This window comes from Sminthopsis crassicaudata, chromosome 3, assembly GCF_048593235.1.
Source record: "Sminthopsis crassicaudata isolate SCR6 chromosome 3, ASM4859323v1, whole genome shotgun sequence".
Taxonomy (NCBI): Eukaryota; Metazoa; Chordata; class Mammalia; order Dasyuromorphia; family Dasyuridae; genus Sminthopsis; species Sminthopsis crassicaudata.
The window spans coordinates 566,285,966-566,305,973 of NC_133619.1; the positions used below are offsets into that span (position 1 = coordinate 566,285,966).

At 35.4% G+C, this 20,008-nt stretch overlaps 1 protein-coding gene across 4 annotated transcripts in view; it reads right to left on the reverse strand.

Moving 5' to 3' along the window:
* Nucleotides 1-1,024: 1,024 nt before the first annotated feature.
* CAB39L (calcium binding protein 39 like) overlaps nucleotides 1,025-20,008 on the reverse strand; it is a 151,415-nt gene continuing 132,431 nt past the window's right edge. For all 4 annotated transcript variants that reach the window (XM_074304762.1, XM_074304764.1, XM_074304763.1 and 1 more), the window contains 2 exons: nucleotides 17,348-17,491; nucleotides 1,025-2,533 (listed from right to left, as the gene is read on the reverse strand). In XM_074304762.1, coding sequence (XP_074160863.1) covers nucleotides 2,354-2,533; nucleotides 17,348-17,491 — 324 coding nt within the window. In that variant the 3' untranslated portion in view covers nucleotides 1,025-2,353. The remainder of the gene's footprint in view (nucleotides 2,534-17,347; nucleotides 17,492-20,008) is intronic.

Sequence of the window (20,008 nt, forward strand, 5' to 3'; positions counted from 1 at the left end):
TTCAATAAGTGATACAATTTTAAGTCATGAATCTCGTCAATCAACAAGTATGCTTAGAGACAGTGACTCGATTGTCAAATGGTGTGAACTAACACACATCTATAATTACTCTTTTTTAAGTAAGACCCCAGGTTTTCCCTTTTTTGAGGCTCTGGCAAGAATATGGCCATGGAACATCGTGAAGACAGCAGAGAATGAAGCTGACCACAGAATGCATGATGCCTTTTATTTAGCCAGTTTTTATTTAAATGTGAGCTTTTAGAGTATCTTATTAAGTCTGACCTTTTTATAAATTCAATACTCTGAAATTTTTTATAGTGAAACCTGTTTCAACTCTGTACTTTCTGATTTACTCACACATCGATAATTCACATCTTTGGAACATAATGAAGTTCCAGGTATTTATTTTATTGCATCTCAGAGGCTGATTTCCTGTTGTAGCTGATGCTAGCTAAGGGGGATACAAAGGGCCTGATTCTAGTCCACAAGGAAATTGAAAAAATCTATCTTTACCCAAAGAATGATAATAAGTTCCTGCTTTCTAATTAATTGGAAATAGGGATTCTTTAATGCTAAAAAAACAAAAAACAAACAACAGCAGGAAGCCATCAAATTGGTTTCCACAAAACTTGTTTTGCCTTCATGTGTTTTAGCATTTACTTATCCTGATATCCCTGGGTATCAAGAGTTCTAAGCAGGTTCAGAAGGGCCTGAAAAAGAATCTAGCCTTTGCTGACCAGAGAAGGAACAGCTGGGAGTTATTGGTTCTCCTGACTAACAGCTTGTGCTTCAGATGTGCGGTTTCCAAAGGTCAGCAGTCCCGAGAACTAACAACTGCCTCCTTCCCTTTCAGTGAAATGGTGATTGGTAGGCATTCGGTGGTAATTTACTTTTTTCCAAATAAATCGTCAATAAATGATAAAATCTTAAATCATGAATCTTGTCATAACCCAATACCTATAAAATGTGTAAGTTTTTAGAAAGAGCAACACACGTTTTACAAATGAAATCAGGAAAAACAATGCACATTAGTAACCATGCCTTTAATAGCTTGTAAATAGAGCTTTAAAATTCAAGAGTGCTAAGATATACATCATTTTTATACAACTGACATCTGAAAATAAACCATGACCTGTTAGGGTCCATGCCTTTTCTAAAGAGCATAAATTAAATCCTTAATTACCCTAATATGCAACAGTATATTGGACCACAGAATCTCACAGGTTTTCTTCTATCCTTTTGCTAAACAATTTGCTGTAATTAGCAGCAGGAAGATGTCCATAGCCACCTGCTGGATAGCTTTTCTTATCTTTTATTTTCCCCCCTTTCTACTTTTATATTTCCTTATGAAAATGAGTGACCCAAACAACCTGGGGAGCCAAGCCTTTGCATCAGGTTCCCCTGTGCAATGACTTTGACTTCAGAGGCCCAAGAACAGCAGCCACAAAACACGATGTACAAAAAAACATGTACCCAGCCTAAGTCGGTGTGACAGAGCAGCAATGCTGCCTCTTTGGACTCTAGATTAATTGTTCTTGAGCATCTGCTTAAAATACCACTGGGACTAAAGGACAGATTGCAGGCTTCCCAGGGTGGCTCTGGACCACACTGAAGGCCACCTTGCTGAGGTTGGTCCCATATCCTCTCCAGGACAGCTGGGCTGCTCTGGAGATCATCAGACTAGAGTCAGAAGCAGCTCAACCTTGTGTTGGATATTAAGAGCAGTCCTGAACAAAGCACAAGTCTCAACTATGGCAAAAGAATATTAATTTTCCCAAAAGCTTAGGAACTACTCATTTAGAATCAACCCAAGGACATCGGGAAAGAAACAAAGTGTGAATAACAAAAATAGGTAAAGTGATCAGCTTCTGAATTTACACTCTCGTGACTTAAGAAATTCTTTTGACCCAAGCAAACCCGGCTAAAGAGCTCAAACTCTTTTACTGTGGCCAGACGTGTGTATGTACACAGCACTGAGGACTACAAGTACAAAGAAAAATCATTGCAATCATCCGAGCTATTACTTGGTGCAGTTACAGTAAACAACAGCTCGAGTCTGCTGGTAGTAAAAGCAAGAACAAGTGGATGCAAATACATGGATAAAAACTGGTCAGTTTCTAATGCAGAGGTTTGCTAAATTTACATAAATAATCACATACTTGATTAAAAATAATATATTATTCTAGTTTTTTTTAACTTTTTCATTTTAAAAGTTTTATATTCCATTTATCTGAACAATGAATTAAAATAGGCACCTGTGCATGCCTTCCCAAGCACTATTTTTTTTTTTAAATGACACATATAAACTGAACAAATAGGATTAATGCCTATGGCAGAAAATTAAGTAAAATCTTCAAGGGGCTGTTTTTTTCAAGTCTCGGATTTGTTTAATCAAATAATTCTTCTCATCGGTGAACTGTTCATCATCCGTCCTTTCTTTTTGGAAGGTGCTCAGAAACTCAATCAGCTTTGGTTGATTTTTTAGCAGAATCTCCACAATTGGCTGGGTTTTGTGAGGGCTAGCCACAAAGACCTAAAAGGCAAAACTCAGAGGTTAGAAAGTTAGAATCTGGTACCTCCCCCTCCAAGGTCATTTACTGAAGAATGCTTCAAACTGTGTACCTGCCCCCCAAGAAAGCTTCTGGCTCTTCTTTCATATAGGTGGAAATCCCAAACAGCTTTAATATTCTATGTCTTAGATAACAACAACTGAAATATTCTTTTAAAAAGTATTAGACCAATAAGACAACAACCCATAGACTCTCAGGAAGCAAACAGATGAGATACGTTTTGTGGTGGCCACAATTTATATTTAAGTCCTAGTTAAAATAAGACCCAGAAGACTATGTTTTGTGGCTGTGCATATTACTTCGGGGCTTCAGGGATCTGTTGCTTTGATGGTAGAGGTGCTCACGGCACTGAGGTCATTCCAATGGCTTTTGGGGAGTCATCACCTACCAACCCACCTGGTGCTTGTCTCCTTCAGGTAGGCGGGCTGGGCCATGGACACTGCTTATACGGTTCATCAGTGAACAAGCTTAGATAAATGCATAAATCCACAACACACTGATAGTTCTAGATTGTAATTCTAGAATTCACTTATTCAGATAGCCAAAGAAAAGCCAATGAGACAGAAAACCCAACATACTTAAGCAGGCAAAAGGTATTTGGGGAACTGAGCTGACAAGAGTTGAATGTAGTATTGTGACAAATATGCAGCCTGACCCAGATTAGCATGTAATGGGGAAGTGGTTACCAAAAAAAAAACAAAAAACAAAAAAGCATAGATAGCATTATATTTGAAAACCAAGTCAATTTGTGGTCCTCAAAGATCTTTCTTTACCTACCATTATTGCCTCGGTAGCTATTTGAATTTGACACTAATGCTGTTTTAAGAAAGACTGGTAAAAATTAGTAGATAGGATTTTTCAGATGAAATAATGGATGCCAAATTAGAAATTGAATATTCTATAAATGTAAGGTGGCATTATTACTACTACTGATAGGGATACCAAAAATTTGAAATATATTAGCTTTGAGAAATTGTGAAAGTCTGGGAGTGAGATGTGTGGCAGTTTTAGTCCCCAACTAAAGCATGCAAAGAACAAGGTCAAAGATAGAGAAGAAGGGGAAGAACGGGAATGAGAAAAGTATTGGGTAAAGGTGTGAAATAACAAAGAAATATTTTATTTGATATTTTATAGCAGTGTCATCTTACTTATCTGACTTCCACTTGATACATCTCTAGTTTATTTTTCTGGGTAAAATCCTCACAAGGTCTCAATCTTAAAATTAGCATACACTCTTGGTCACTTTGGGAACTGTATATATGCTGACAATGTCCCAGCATGCCATGACATATAGAAAATAGTCTATGTCCTAAGAAGGGGATATTTAAAACATCTTTCCAGATTATCTGAATTGTGCCTGATCCTGGTAATTTTTTGCTCAAGAGAGGTAATTCTTTTGTAAATTTAATTTTATTCTTTTTTAAAATAAAGCTTTTTATTTTCAAAACATGCATACCTTTCAACATTCACTACTGCAAAACCTTGTGTTCCAAATTTTTTTCCCTCCTTTCCCCTCACCTTCTCCCCTAGCAACAAGCAATTCCACTATGTTAGGATTCTTATAAGGTGCTAAGTCACTGGAATGAATAGAGACAATAATTATCTAATTTAGCATGGTTCAGTATGATTGATCTGACCCTACAAGGAGATGTTATGGGCCAGAACTTGAAACAAAGTATTGAGTGGAATTGAGGAGACTAGTTTAGATCTAGTTTAGCACTGATTTAATCCTACAACAAATAATGGTTTCCTCCTGATATAATGATTGGTGTATACTCAGTGTGGAACATATAAGCGAGAAGCTCTCAGAACTTTGAGAGAATTTCAGGGAAATTTGGGAGATTCACAACTAGGATTGACTTCCGGAGATTCAGAGTCAAGATTCATTCCCACTTCCACCTTTGAATCTGGCCAGAGACATTTGGACAAGAGCTCTCAGGAACCAAGGAGAGAGGAAGGCCTCCAGAAAACTAGCTGAGCCCCAAGTGAGGGAGATAAGATTTTGGAAGAGACAATAAAAGATTTGGACTTTAACTCCTGGCTGCATTTGAGGTGATTATTGAAACTGAACTGAAGCCAAGGCTGCCTCCAGAAACTCCCCAAGAAATCTGCTCTCAGAGAAAGATCGCGATTTAGAGAACAGAACATTACACCAATATATGTTAAACATGTGCATTTTTTCTATACATATTTCCACAATTATCATGCTGCACAAGACAAATCAGATCAAAAAGAAAAAAATGAGAAGGAAAACAAAAATGCAAACAGCAGCAAAAAGAGTGAAAACACTTTGTTGTGATCTACACTCAGACCACAGTCTCTCTCTGGGTACAGATGGCTCTTGCTGTCACAAGACCATTGGAAATGCCTGGAATCACTTCGCTGTTGAAAAGAGCCATCTCTGTCAGAATTGATTATCCTATAATCTTGCTGTTGCTGTGTGAGTTAATTCTTTTGAAATCATTGTTTATAATTAGTGATTGTATATTATATTTTCCCCTAAGATCAGACTGTTAGTCACAAAATTAGAGACTAAATCTCACTGAAGATTTTTTTAATATCAATTAAATCATGCTGCTTTTCTTATTACTATCAGAACTCATTTATTTCATGTTTTTATTATTTGCAATTCTACTTTACATTTATTCAGTTTCCAAAGCCTTCTTCACAAACATCATTTCATTTGATCTTCACACCAATCCCAGGTGCACAGATATATCCAGAATGGGTAAGCAGGCACACTAGTGTAGCCTCAATTAGAACCTGGACCTTCTGAATTCTAGTTCACTTCTCTTCCCATTGTACCACAAAGCTTCCATGACACATGATCATCCTTCTCTTCCTCCTCCTCATTAATGTTTATGTCATAATAACAGCTAATATTTATGTAGTGTTTGATGTGCCAGACACTTTGCTAAATGCTTTACAATTATTTTCTCATTTGGTCCTTCCAACAGTTCTGGGACTTAGATGCTTTGTCCTCATTTTAGAAATAAGGAAACAGAAACATCCAGTCATTCATTCCTCCTTTGGAGAGATTTATTTTTGGTATCTGAGTAAATGAAACCCATTTAATATTTCACCTTTTCTGCCTTTGTCAATTTAACATAGTTCTTATAAACACATTAGCCTGCACTCATTTTGGGGAGATGAAGTTTGAGATTAGGCAAACTAGTGCTGTGAGGAGATTTACGTATTTCAGTGTGTCTCGCTTGAAAGTACCCCATTCACTCAGTGGGTCATGAAATATTCCTAATTTTCAAATTCTCGGAGAAATTACCTGAAACTCAAATACCACTTTCAACTGTGCCTGGAAATCCCATGCTCATACAAATGTAAATTACTACATTTAGTTACCACTGTTTACAATGGAGTTGCTGTGGAGTTTCAGCTAAATATTGGCTGGTATTCTGTGGCAACTACATAAATAACTCATGGAATCAGTCTTTCTAATGAAAAAAAAAAAAGGTTAAATAAAATTGGAAAAAGTTCAGCTTCTATGTCCTAATCCAAAATAAATTTCAAACATGGTTGAATATACAGACACACATTCCACTGGACCCGCTCTGGAACATTTAACACACCCTACCATAAAGCTGAGGTAACTGTTAAGTTTGTCTTCATCTTCTGAAACTTTTTTTTTTTTTTTTTAATGGTTTCTTAACCCTGGGACTAAATATAGTTACTGACTAGAGGCAACTGATTTAGAGCCGTGAAGACATGCTTAAGGCAGCAATTATTCTGAATAGCTCTTTGCTATGTCAAGTACCTGAAATGCCATATTTATTATTAGGAGATATTTTTGATTCAAAATATGCTGGACATCATGTGCAGGACAGAAAGTTACCTTTTCAGTATGAATGTTCCCATTTAAAAAAAACTATTTTCAAACTATCTCAATTTCATTGAACACTTCTTTTTTCCCCGTACATTAATTTGAAAATAAATGGTTTGTGATTTCTTCATTTAAGACTATTTACTGGGGTCATCAAGAGCAATAAAAGAGGTGCTTTTAAAAAAACTTATTTGAATCCTTTAAATTGACAGTTGCAATTGTCAAAAGAGTATAAAATGTCTGAAATTTAACTATGAATTGAGAGTCTGTTCTATTTAAGTGGGGTTTGCTAAAAACATTATTTGTTTGTCCTTTGTTATTTACCAGCTTAAAATTAGAAAAATCTGGCATTATTTAATTTTATTCCCCAAAGTTTACCATTTTTCTTGTCTCCCTCAAGACCTCTCTGAAACCTTAACAAAGAACACAAGGAACAAAGAAAAAACGTATATAAGTTGGGAGATAGTAATTATTTAATAAAATCTGAGAAAAAGATATTGGTGCTCATTGCCCCCCTATCTCCTTGCCTCCTATCCTCTTCCCTATCTTTTTCAGCTTGGCTTCTGAGCTCTCTATGTGGCTGAATTTGTTCTCTACAAGATTAATAATGATTTCTTAGCTGCTAAATCCAGTGGTCTTCTCTCAGTTCTCACTCTACTTGACCTCTTAGTGGTTTTTTGTGTTTTTTTTTTTTTAACCTCCTCCTGAACATTGTTTTTATCTTTTTCTGTTTTTTTTTTCTTTTTTTCTTTCCTTCTTTCTCTTTCTCCTGTCCACTATGTGTGAGGATCCCTCAAAGCTCTGGCTCAGGCCTTAGTCCCTTTTAGTCTCTCCCTCAGTGATCTCATCAGTTACCATGGGTTAAATTAAATTATCACTCTTATGCAGATGACTCTTAGATCTATAAAGTCAGTCCCAATCTTTCTCCTGACTTCCAGACCCATATTCCCAAGTGCTCCAAAAATGGAACTCTTATTTCTCCCCCTCCAAACTCATTTTTCATCTAAAATTCCCCCATTTCTGTTAAGGGCTCACCTATTCTTTTAGTCTTCCAAGGAGTCATCACAGACTTTACTGTCCCTCATCCTATGAACTGACATATTTTGCCTTATTCTACTGTTGGGTCAGTCACATCTGGCCTTTTCTCCCCACTTATACAGCCTCAAACAACGTTCAGGGTCTCCTCACCTTGCCAGGATTATTGGAGTAACTTCTCAAACCCAGTCTCTCCTTTCTAAATCCCTCTTGTCAAGGGGGTAAGGAAGGAAGCATTTATAAAGTGCCTACTATGTACAAGGCCCTGTGATAACTGTATTATAAATACTATCTCATTTAATCTGCCCAAATAACATTTTAAAAAACACAGCTACAAGCCAAAATCCTCAGGAATTTCCTATGGCTACTAGACTAATACACTAAATTTTCAGTCTGGCCCTTTAGGGGCCTCTACAGTCTGGTTCCCATGTATACCCAAGCTTCTTTCATTTTTATTACTTTTACACACTCTAGTTTTAGTTAAACCATCTTGAAAGATGTTTCCCACATGCAATATCCTAATTCTTCCCTCTTGTTCCCCTTTTCTAGAATGAGCTTCCTTCTTAACTTTACCCAGAGCAGTCCAACTAACTTCCTGCAAGAACCACTGCTCAGATACTAATCTAATTTTGATGTCCCCAAATTGTACTTTCTTTCTTATGAAATTATTTTTCCTATGGCCTTATACATATTTTATGTTTATTCTCTTCCCCAATAGAATGTGAATTCCCTGAATGTTTACTTTTTGTATTGATATTCCCAACCCCTAGTACAATGTCTTATACACATTAGGTAGTTAGTAAATGCTTGGTAAATTGAATTTTATTGGATGTTTTAAATTTTTTTATTTTCTGGAGGATGATTCCAATCATTTCATGTCATGATTAAATTATCCCTTTAAATCACAACTCAACATCTCTACTATGTAGGAAATTTTATTTTTTAGTAGTTAAAAATACAGGAGAATCTTAACTACCTCAAGGCCCACAAATAATAGGGGATTCTTAATGATTAAGGTCAGAAATACTGTAGAGGTAAAATTCTTAAAGCCATGCTCAGCAGCTGTTTTGAAGCCAGCTCAAACCTGATCAGGAGATCTCACTAGATGATTACATTTTCATTGTAAGCATTTAAATCTTGGAAATCAGCAAACGGTGTAAACCAGGACTTGCTTTACTGTTTTGTTGGTGGTATAGACTTGAGAAAGTGATGGAGAAAATCTTAATAATGCAGATTAAAATTAAAAGGTTCCAGGGGTGTATCTATTCCATCCCACCTCTCTTCCTCCTGCTCTTCCCTCCCATTTGCTGGGGGAAGGGGAAGTAGCTAGTTGTTAACATTTACCAGAGAACACTTAGGAACTGTTAATGGCGTCTAATTATCTTGAACTATTTCTACCATAAAAACACAGCAGTAAGGCGGTCATTTTATGATGTCTATGAAAGAGAATTAAAAGTAAGATCAATTCTGGGCACCCTTTTTTCTTTCAGATACAAATCTAGGGCCACTTCTATGTAATTTAAGCACAGAACTGTTTAGCCCAAAACATAATTTTATTGCTAGTCTAACAGTAAGACAGGATAAACATTTGGAAGAACATGGAAGGAGATCAGGCATGAGGGATGGTCAAATTTTATCTTTACTAGCCGGATTTAAAATTATTTAAATGACTGAGAAAGATATAAGGAACGGGAACTGTTTTCTTTCATCTACTGGAAACTTTATTCACCTTTATATACTGTCCCTTTTCAATGACAAATTCCTTTGAAAAATCCCTTTCAACACAGCAATATACACTAATTTGAAAAACATTTCACAAATTTTGTAAGATGGGTTTGGCATCTCTATTGAAAGGTTATTATCACTGATGACAACATATAACATTTAATTTCTTTCCCAACATAGTTTGCTGTCTCATGTAGGATCAGATGCCATGATGCTATTAACTACAAGTTGAAATACTGTTCTTTCAAGAAAGCAATTATTCTTCTATTACAATTCTTATGTGCTGGAGAAACTGGTTCCAGGTTAGATAATATGAAAAAATAAAATATGATCTCATGGGTATAATGTCAAAGAAAGTGAATTACTTAAATTCTATGGAGAAAGAGAGGCCATGCTAGCATTGTATAGGACTTTTGTTGAGAAAATCAAGACAATTCTAGATGTGTTTTCCTAAAACAATCAGAGAAAGCAAGAAAGGAATCTTAGGGGGTCATTTAACCTCTCATCTTCCCTGAAAATAATTCTTCTCCTTAGCCTGAGGAGAACCATCTATGCCGCGCTTTAAAAACCGCTAACTTAAATTTGAGAGATTAGAGCCATCATCTCTTAGTCAGCCTTGAGTAGAGAGAACACTAATTGGCTTGACTGGGTGGCTCAGGGATAGAGTGGGGGGCCCAAGTTAAACCCCATATCAGATACTTACTGGCTGGGTGACCCTGGGGAAGTGACAACCTCTGATGTCCTCAGTTCAATGGAGAAGGAAATAGTAACCATGGACGGCATTGGCATTCTATGGTCCACGGGCTCACACATCTGGACATGACTAAACAATAACACCAGATTTCTAAAATGTTTTGTATTTATTATTCCATTTGGGCCTTAAAATTCTATGAGGTAGGTACAACAGGTATTTTGTAGGTTTAAGATTTTATACACTATGACTACTTTTTGCTTTATCCAAATTATTATGAAATACAGTGAACCAGAAGGCGGCCAAAAATGGATCCATGTAGCACCTTGCTACAGAGCTTTTGTTCCATTATTGATAACTCTTTGAATGTGGCCATTTAACTCATTCTGAATTCACCTAACTGGAATATTGTCTAGTTGACATCTCTGTTTTGTTTCATAGAGATAACATGAGGTTCTTTGATTTTTTTTTTTTTTTGTTTGTTTGTTTAGTTTTGTTTTTAAATCCTGGAGTCTCTTTTCCAGGGGACATGAGAAAAGATGAAAAATAATCTATTCAAACAAAAAATAAGGCATATACCTGTTAAAAAGTAGATTTTTGATTAAACTGATCCCTCAAGGTCCCTTCCAACTCTACATTTCTTTGACTTAAGTCTAGTAAAAATCCAACAAAGGCTTATACATAGTAATATCTTACTGACTTTTTAAAAAAGTATGTTATTTTTAACAGCATTAATTTTACTATCCTCATCATCCATCCCAGTCATTCTTGTTATTAATAGTCTAGCTATGTTTTCTTCCTCTTAAATGGCAGTTTATTTTTCCTCCTAAGAGCAATTATACTCTGAATAAACTTGATCCTGCTATTTTTACCATTTTTCTACTTTTGCTGTTGGTGTTCAATCATTTCAGTCATGGTCAACTCTTCATGACTCCATTTGGGATCTTCTTGACAAGTACTAAATGCTTTGTCATTTCCTGCTCCACCTCATTTTACAGATGAAGAAACTGAGGCAAGCAGGGATAAGTGACTTGCCCAGGGTCACACAGCTAATGTCTGAGGCTGGATTTGAACTCAGGAGTATGAGTCTTCCTGATTCCAGGCCTGGCACTCTGTTCATTACATTACTATATTAGTGTATTGCTTTACTGGAAAAATTTACCAGTATTTTCCTATATATATATATATATTATGTGTGTGTGTGTGTGTGTGTGTGTGTGTGTGTTAAATTTACAGGCTTATCTTCCTTACCCTCCCCACCCCAAATTTCTTTAAAAACAAAACAAAAATAAAGGCTGGGCACACAATACCAAAACCAATTCTAAAGTTCTGTTCTCCACAAAAACGAAAAGCAGCCTTTCAGTGACTATGGCCAATTATTCTTATAACTTAAAATCTATGATAATAGGGTTTGAAGATTAATGATAGATGGTAATGAATTTAACTGTTTACCTTTAATTACACAGTCTTAACAGAAAAATGGTTTTTAACCTCATGTTAATAATACTACTAATTTTTCATTTGAAAGAATAATGTGAAATAGGCAGCAATGTTCAGGAATATTCAACTTTTTGCCTTCTATGCACATTACTAGATTGATATCAAAATAACACCTAAGAACAGTTAAATACAAAGACAGGAGACAGTTGCAAGGAAATCAAACTTCCTTTCAGGGAAATAAAAAGAAAATCCCAAACTGGAAACTAAAGCAATACAGCTGAACAAACTTATATGAATGTAATGGAACATTACTATGCCATAATAAATTATTTCAGTGATGATTTCAGAGAATACTAAGTACTGTGAATTAATACAGAGTGAGATGAGGAGAACCAGGAGAACAAGTTACACAAGAACAGAAACATGGAGGGAAAACAACTTTGAAAGCCTTATAAACTCTCATCAATGCAATGACCAATCATGAATTAACCAATCTATAATCAATCAAATGTTGTTACCCATTCCCTAAATGAGAAATAATAGACTCAAAGTAAATAAAAAGACTAAGACATAGACATATTTGGGCATGGCAATTGTGTGAATTTGTTTTCTTGATTATGCCTATTTGTTAAAAGGAAAACTATTGTAGTTTTTCCTCTTAGCATTTAACTTGGGGGTGATGAGGAAAGGGGATTCGCAATAATGATGGCTAAGAAAAGAAGGCCACTGAAATATTTTTTGAAGATGTACAAGAGAGAACAGAAGGAAACAGACAAGTAGGACAGTTTTGGAAGTAATGTATGGAATTTATTACTTTTTTTCTTTCAAAAAGCCCAAAATAAATGGTGTAAGATAAAATTCATGGTTTCCTATATAATCCTCTTTCTGCTGTGTATATAGAAAAACACTTATTTTTTGTGTTTAAGTTCAGAAGAAAAAAAATTTAAAAGGAATATCAAATTCAGCTCCATAAAGAGAGTTTTATGTGCATTCTTGTCTGGTGCTATTAAAAAAGTGGGTTGGAAACATCCACTGTGAATGTCCTCATGTACAAATAAACAGCCTAAAAAACAAATGAATTCTTTTTAAAAAAATTAAAAGTTCTTTAAAAAATAGAAATGGAAACGGAGGTCCTAATTATAGCTTTTCACATTTTCAGCCTGACTTCTATGTTTAAATGATACACAGGGATTATGGAAGGATCAACTAAGGACATACTAAAATAGAACATTTCACATAATTTAAGATTCACATTCAAGTTAGTTGAAAGAAATATTTCCTATTATATTTCTAAAGAAATATTTTTAGGAAAATTACTAAGAGTGAAAAAGGAGAAAAAAGGGGCAATCCTCTTATTCTCTCAATAAAATACCATTAATAAATGTCTTTCTCTTACTTTTCTTACTCTCATCTCAGGAGGCATGAAGTTGATAAACTAGAAAGAAAATAGTTGAGTCCAAGACTCATCAGAGAATGGGTAATTGGTCAGCTAGAATTCTCATTTGAGAATCATTGGGGGGGGTATTACACATTTTACCCTATACTGCCAAACTAGCTTTAGAAAGGAATCTAGACATCTTTCTCTGTCGGTGAAGAGAGATGCTGCAAAATTTTTTAGGTAACTGTGATTTTATCAACCTGGACGAGAGACATCTCGAGTATGGGAGATGCGTTATAGGGGAGAGGATGAGGAAGGTAACAACCAAGTTACTAATTAACTAATTAATAGTGGGTGAAAATTCTAGAACTCAGATCTAATCATTCCTGAATAACCAAATACTCGCCCTGAGAGGTGAGAACAAATACTCGGGGCTCAGGTAAGGCCAAATTTATGAATCCCTAATAATAAACAAGTGGCTCACTGTACAACTAAACCCAGACCTTCTCCAGACATAGGAAGGGGGTAGTCCTATTTAGCTATTCATTGAATTGTTCAGTAATTCTGCCTTCCTTCACCAAAAGGACATTTAGCATTTGGATACTGCTGAGAGGAAGGAACATCTGATCCAACTGTGATACTTAATAGGTTATGTGACCTTGAACAAGCCTCCCAGCCTGTCTCCTAATTTGTAAAATGGGAATAAATAGGAATGCTGCTCCGACTTACTTTGAAGAAAGACTTTTGAAAGTCTTAGAGTGGTATATAAGCATGAGATAAATGGAAGTTATTGCTAAAGGGGCTGAGGCCAGTGGATCACTTGTGTCTGGGAGCTCTGAGCTGCAATCGGGCTGACACTGACTGTGCCCAATCAAGCACCAACAGGCCCACATGGTGAGCTGCCAGCACAAGGTAGCCAGCAGGCTGCCTAGGAGTCGGTCAAGTGGCCCAAGGGGCCAAACAATGGGGCAAAGCTGCTGGACTGACTGGCCATGGCATTAGGCTGAGGGGCCAATTGTACTTCTAGCCTGAGCAAGACAGGGAAGAGCAGTCTGGAAAAACAAAACAATTTCAAAATAAATAAACAAATAAATGAATGGCTAGGTGGATAAATGACTGAATAAATAAACATGAGCTATTACTACTGCTATTGCTTAAATACTTCCAGGGATTCATGATTTCATCAATGTAAGCATTTCATCCACTGATGCTTATTGCAACTTGTCCATTCTTACTACTTTGGGGTTTGTGAGGAAACCTACAATGTCAATCCCTTTGTTTCCTTCTATAAGGAGGAGCCCCGAGCCACCCTGACATTTAGTTGTGACTTCCCCTTGTTTTCTGGTTTAATTTATATTGTGAATGTCATGCATTGGCTCTTCTCATTGGGAAAGCAATTCTCTGTTTGGGAGTTAGTTCTTAGGTAGTTGATTATCACTGGAATGGTCATTGTGGCATTTATCTTGGTCTCTTCATTCTCCCTCATTTAATGTATTCAATCAGTTGCCAAGTCTTGCTATTTTAACCCTAAAAAATCTTTTACATCTGACCCCTTCTCTCCACTCACACAGCTTCCTCCTCAATTCAGATACTACTTCCCCCTTGCCTATATTCTCACAATATATAATTACTATATTACTATCTGGTGCCCCTGCCTCAAGTCTCTCCCCACCCAAATTCATCTTACACTCTACTATTAAAGTAATATTTCTTAAACACAAATCTGACAAAGTATCTCCTTTAATCAATCAGTTCCAATGGCTTCTTATTACCTTAGGATAAATATAAGCCCCCCCCAATTTAGTATTGAAAGCTCTATCCAAACGGGCTCCAACTTATCCACAGAGGGCCACTGAACATCACTTTCCTTCCTCTCCTCTCTGTAATCCAGTCACACTGTTTCTCTGTTCCTCACAAACCCCATCTCCTGCCTCCAGGCCTTTGTGGTCCTTGTCCCACACACCTGGATACATCTTCTCTCAGCCTCATGAAGTCCCTCTCTCTCTGTCCTGATCCCCTAAACATCATAAAACAGCCCTCTCTCCCAAATTGCCTTGCATTTATTTGTATTTGTTTTCATTACAATTCATTACATTACACAATTCATTAAATTCTGTATGAATTTAAAATACTCCCATACACATTTCCCTGTTTGAATGTAATCTCCTTGAGAGCAAGGATTTCTTCATTTCTTTCTCAACCCCTAGCAGTATCTGGAAAGATACATAATTCTGACTTAATAAATCCTTGTGGATCAATTAGAATCATATAGTAAGCCTTTCCCAGTTGGAATAAACTACTGGAACTATCATCCTTGTACTATGGAGAATCAAGCGTTATGTTCTGGTCATGAGGGACCAAAGTAGGACTTTGTGATGTTAAAATTTTCTTGAGACAGTCTTTGAAAATCATATTCTTCTAACTCTGAGGAGCACTTACAGTGTGCAAGTGTGCAAGATTGATGGATGGATGACTTTAAGGAGCTCTAATTTCATTGGGTGTCTGTTCTCTCTACCAAAACAAGTAACAACCCTTCTGCACCTTTTAAATAATCAGAAAAATTCATCACCATGTGGCTTAGTGATCCTTCCCAGGTAAGGAGGCTGGTTCTTAGGTGGGAGAACACATAGCTTACCACCAGGAACGTTCTCAAAACTGTTTCAGTTTGGCAGGCTGCTAAAGTTTGTGTCTTTGGTGTAGCCTTGGAGTAGTTAAGGTCTCCCCTGGGGAATAGGGAGGAATCAGAGAAAGGTTTTAAACAGACCAGAAAAGGTGATTGTCATTCCTGCTACTGATATAAAGGAATACAGTAATTATCAGAGAGGATAGACAAGTACTTTGAAAAGTATTATGTGCTATACAAATTAAAGTTCATTAAATAATAGAAGTCAAGTTTTGCCTTAATCAAAAAAAAAAAAAAAAAACACAAAACAGAAACTAAAGGGTAATCTGGAAGATGGAAGGAAAAACAATGAAATATTCTGAAAGATTTCTTCAACAAATCTGTAGATAGGCAGCTAAAAGTATTATAGCATACTAAAGATGTCACAACAATATAACAAAAGGAGACGACTTAAGCCACAATTGTCAACAACAGGCAATGTATTCCTTTGCTTATTATTTCTGTTATGGATGAAAACAAGTTTTTATATTATAAATTCAAGATTTCAAGTATTTGAAAGGTTTTCTGAATAATAAGAAGACAGCTAAAAGGCTGACTAATAAATATATATATATATATATTTTTTTTTTTTTTTTGACTAACAAGGACACAGTTATGTTCTTTAAAAACTGTAATACTGGGGGAAGCTAGATGGCTCGGTGGAGAGAGAACTGGTCCTGAAGTCAGGAGAACCCAAGTTCAAATCCAGCCTCAGACACTTAATAGTTATTAGCTGTGTGACCCTGGGCAAGTCATTTAATCCCAATTGCATCAGGGTAATGGGGGCGGTGGGTCCTTTAAGATTCCTTTTCTGATCTCCAACTTCCTTTGGGACTGACTTTTGAATTACAAGATCTGGTCAAAACCACCCTTTTGTATTCCAAGGGGAGAGATCCAGATCTGAGCCAGTTTGGGCTGTACCCAGTCCCCATTCTAATGATCTGCTCAGGTAACCCAACCCCAACCTGTTGGGTTCTGGACCTCGAGGAATCAATCCACCCTAGGCCCCTTCAAGCAGATAAAAGAGCCAAGCTGGAATCATCTCTTGGCAGAGAGATGAAACATTCAGACACCATGCTTTGCATCAGAGACTCTCTGTCCCGCCGCTTTTGGTGAATTTCTTCCTCCATCTAATACCTTTTACTAACCAGACTTTAACCTTGCTTCCAAACCCTACAAAAACTTTTTTTTATCAATCTAGGTTTTCGGGCCTGTAAATTCATTTACAGGGTACTCTTGCCGCCACTAGAATTCATTTAACTTTGTATCCTTGCGCTAAATCCAAAGGGGTTGCAGGGGAGCTATATTTAACTCCCTGTACCCCAAACCTGCCACTAGACCTCAATTAATCCTAATTTTATTTAGGTATCCCTTAGCTAGACCTCCTCATTTGGTTATACCTCATCAAGGGGCGGGAAAAAAACTATAATACCATCCACTCATATTAGAAAGACTTGGACAAAGAAGTCGGAAAAGCTGCCATCACAAAAAATAATTTCTCAAAAACAGTGTTTCTAAATAATTTTTAAAAAATATCAGTTCTCAAATGTAAACTGAGCATTCACTGTGTGTGTGTGTGTGTGTGTGTGTGTGTGTGTGTGTGTGTGTGTTATCAAACTTCAAATGTGACATAGCAGAAAGCACTCAGGAGCTCAGAATTTAAGATCTCACTTCAACAGCAAATGATTTTATAACTTTTAGGGACATTTTAAATTTTATTTAAAATTTTAATTTTAAAATGTAAGTAATTGTTAAATATCAGATCCAACTTATTTTCTTGACTAGAAAAGTAGCAACCAATCTATTGGAGATGCTATGAAAATAAGCTAATTAATTAGTGTATATTCAATATTTTAAAAAGTACTGTACATTTATTAAATGTTAAGGATCATGAAATCATAGAAATAGACAAAACTTTAAGATCTGGTTCAGTTTCAAGACTCCATTCATCAAGACTTTCCCAACTCCCACCTGCCTCCCCAATGGAATATTTCTCTGCCTTGTACTTTACCTTAAAGACATGAAATGCCTCAAACTGAATGTTTGGACTTTTATCTCGCAGAAGATTCATCATTAACTTCAGATTCTCTGGCTTGCTGATATACTTTGTCATAATAGCAAAGTTGTGTCGATCTAGAATCAGTTCACCTAGTAGCTACATTAAAAATAAAAATAAAAACATATCAGAGGTACTTAATCTATTATTTTTCCTGAAAAACAACAACAACTTTAAATTGAATTAACTTTAGTATTCATGAAAGTGAAGAGCTAATAATTGTAAAGTTCTGGGCTAGCTCCCCTGAAGGCCTCAGAATCAGCCGGAGTCAGGACAAGCAAAAGTCCTTGGTCTTTAGGGGGAGAAGTAAAGGAGATGGACAAAAGTGCTACAAGCTCTTCACAAAACTCCCTTCTCCTCATCCTCCTCCAAAGTGAGTCTGGCTCTTCTCACTCCACCCTCTAATCCTTCCTACAGTTATCTGTATACACCAAAAGATCAAGCCAGCGTGGAACAGTGAGAAGGGCCATTTTTCCAAGCATATGCTAATAGAGTTATTGTCCAATAGTTAATTAGCCTTAAGTGCTTGGTTGTCTGATTCAAGTACACCTTTTCAGAGTTTCAGCCCTTTACAAATAATAATAACATTGACTCAAATAAACTTTGGAAATTAGGCTGTGGAGAGTATCTTTATCAGTGTATAATTTCAATGTATTGACTACTTCCTGTTGCAATCTCTCTGCTGTTTGCCAAGAGTCATGATGGCACCCAGTAAAGGAATTAATGGCTTTATCCTTTATCTTAATTATTTTATTTCCTTACTGTCTTCCCAAATACATTTATCTAGCCTGGGTAAAGATAACAAGAGACATACCTCAGCCACTAGAACAAATGTAACTCCAAAAAATTTTCTATGAAACTAATTCATATTAAATTAATCCTACTTCCCCAATGATTTTCATTATAAAGTCATAGATGTATGGAACTGCCAAAAAAAAAAAATTTGGCCCTGAATATAATAAAATCATATCTAATATACCTAATAAGTCAGGATGTCTTTCTATGGTTTCTATGTGAAATTATACATATAAGGGTAAGTTTTCTGATGAAAAATGAATAATAACACAAAGTATCTACATTCTAAATAAGGAATTAGATATAGCTAATAAATTCCAGACCTTATCTTTTACTTGTAAGATCCAAAGCCCCTTCTATTTAGATTTTCCTAAATTAAAAGTTATCATCAGAAGGTCCTTGGTTTCTCTAAGGCATGGACATGAAATCTTCTCTCTAGTTGTTTAACCCGACTTTATATTTGCAAATGATGTACATTTACAAAATTTATTTAATACAGATTTTATCATGTGGCTTGTTAGGTGAATATTCCAATATATGTTATGTTTCTTTGCTAATTCATTTCTATTAAGTATATTTATCAAATCTCTTATATTCTCTTGGCAAAAACTCTATACAGTTTTGAATTTCTGTTTATAATCTTAGTGGTCAACCTTCAAATATCTGCTTAATGTCTTCTGGTTGCATTACTAAAGAATATCAAATAAAAGTGATTAATGGTAGACATCATTGTTTTCTTTTTAAAGGGGAATATTTCTAGTGTTTCTCCATTATATTCAATTTTGGCTCTGAATTTCAAGTAGATCTTTCCCCCATATGTTAAGGAAAAATCCCTTTGTTCGTAGTTTTTAATTTTTAATCATTTTTGAAATTTATCAATGACTTTTATGTTTCCTTTAATAGAACCAGAAATTTTACTTATTGCTTTATTGATAATTTTCTTATCATTGAATTACCCACATAAATCTGGAAAATAATTTTATTTTACACAGCTGTCTTCTGTATGGTTTCAAAATCAAGACCATTAAAAAAATAAAAAACAGAACAGAGCACTTTTTTTCAATATTTACAAGAAAACCCAATGTAATTCTGGGATAATTTATTCTTTGAAATTTGGTAACAGTTCATCCTTATACCCTTATTGGCCAAGTTAGAGGTCAGTTCATTAATTATTATCCTTGTGTCTTCCACCAAAATAGTTTTCATTTAAGTTGTCTAATATTGATAATAGTAATAGCTAACATTTATATAGTGCATATATATATTTTATATATATGTATATTATGCATATAAATTTATATACATAAAAAGTATCAGGTACTTTGCTAAGCACTTTTAACAGTTATCATCTCATTTGATCTTCATAACAACCCTGGGAGGTAGATGCCATTATTAGTCCTTCTTTATAGATAAGAAAACTGAGGCAAACAGAGATTAAGTGATATGACCAGGGTCATATAGATAGTAAGTATCTGAAGTTATCTATTTTCTGTTGGATAAATTTTGGTAATTTATTATGACTCAGTACTTATGCATTTTAATTAAATTCCCTAGTTTATTAGCATATATGTGACACAAATTAATTTCTCCCAATTTAAATTATTTTATTTTGTATTTATTTTCTTGGTTCTCTTTTGCAACTTTCATTAATTTGTTTATCTCTTTTTTCAAAATTGGATTTCAATAATTTAATCACATTTAGTGCAATATTGAAAATCTTAAAAAGTTCAACTATTTTTCATTTTCAATTTTTAAAATTTCTGTTCTTATTTTGAAAATTTCTTTCCCTCCATTATTACTTCATTCCTATTATAATATTTT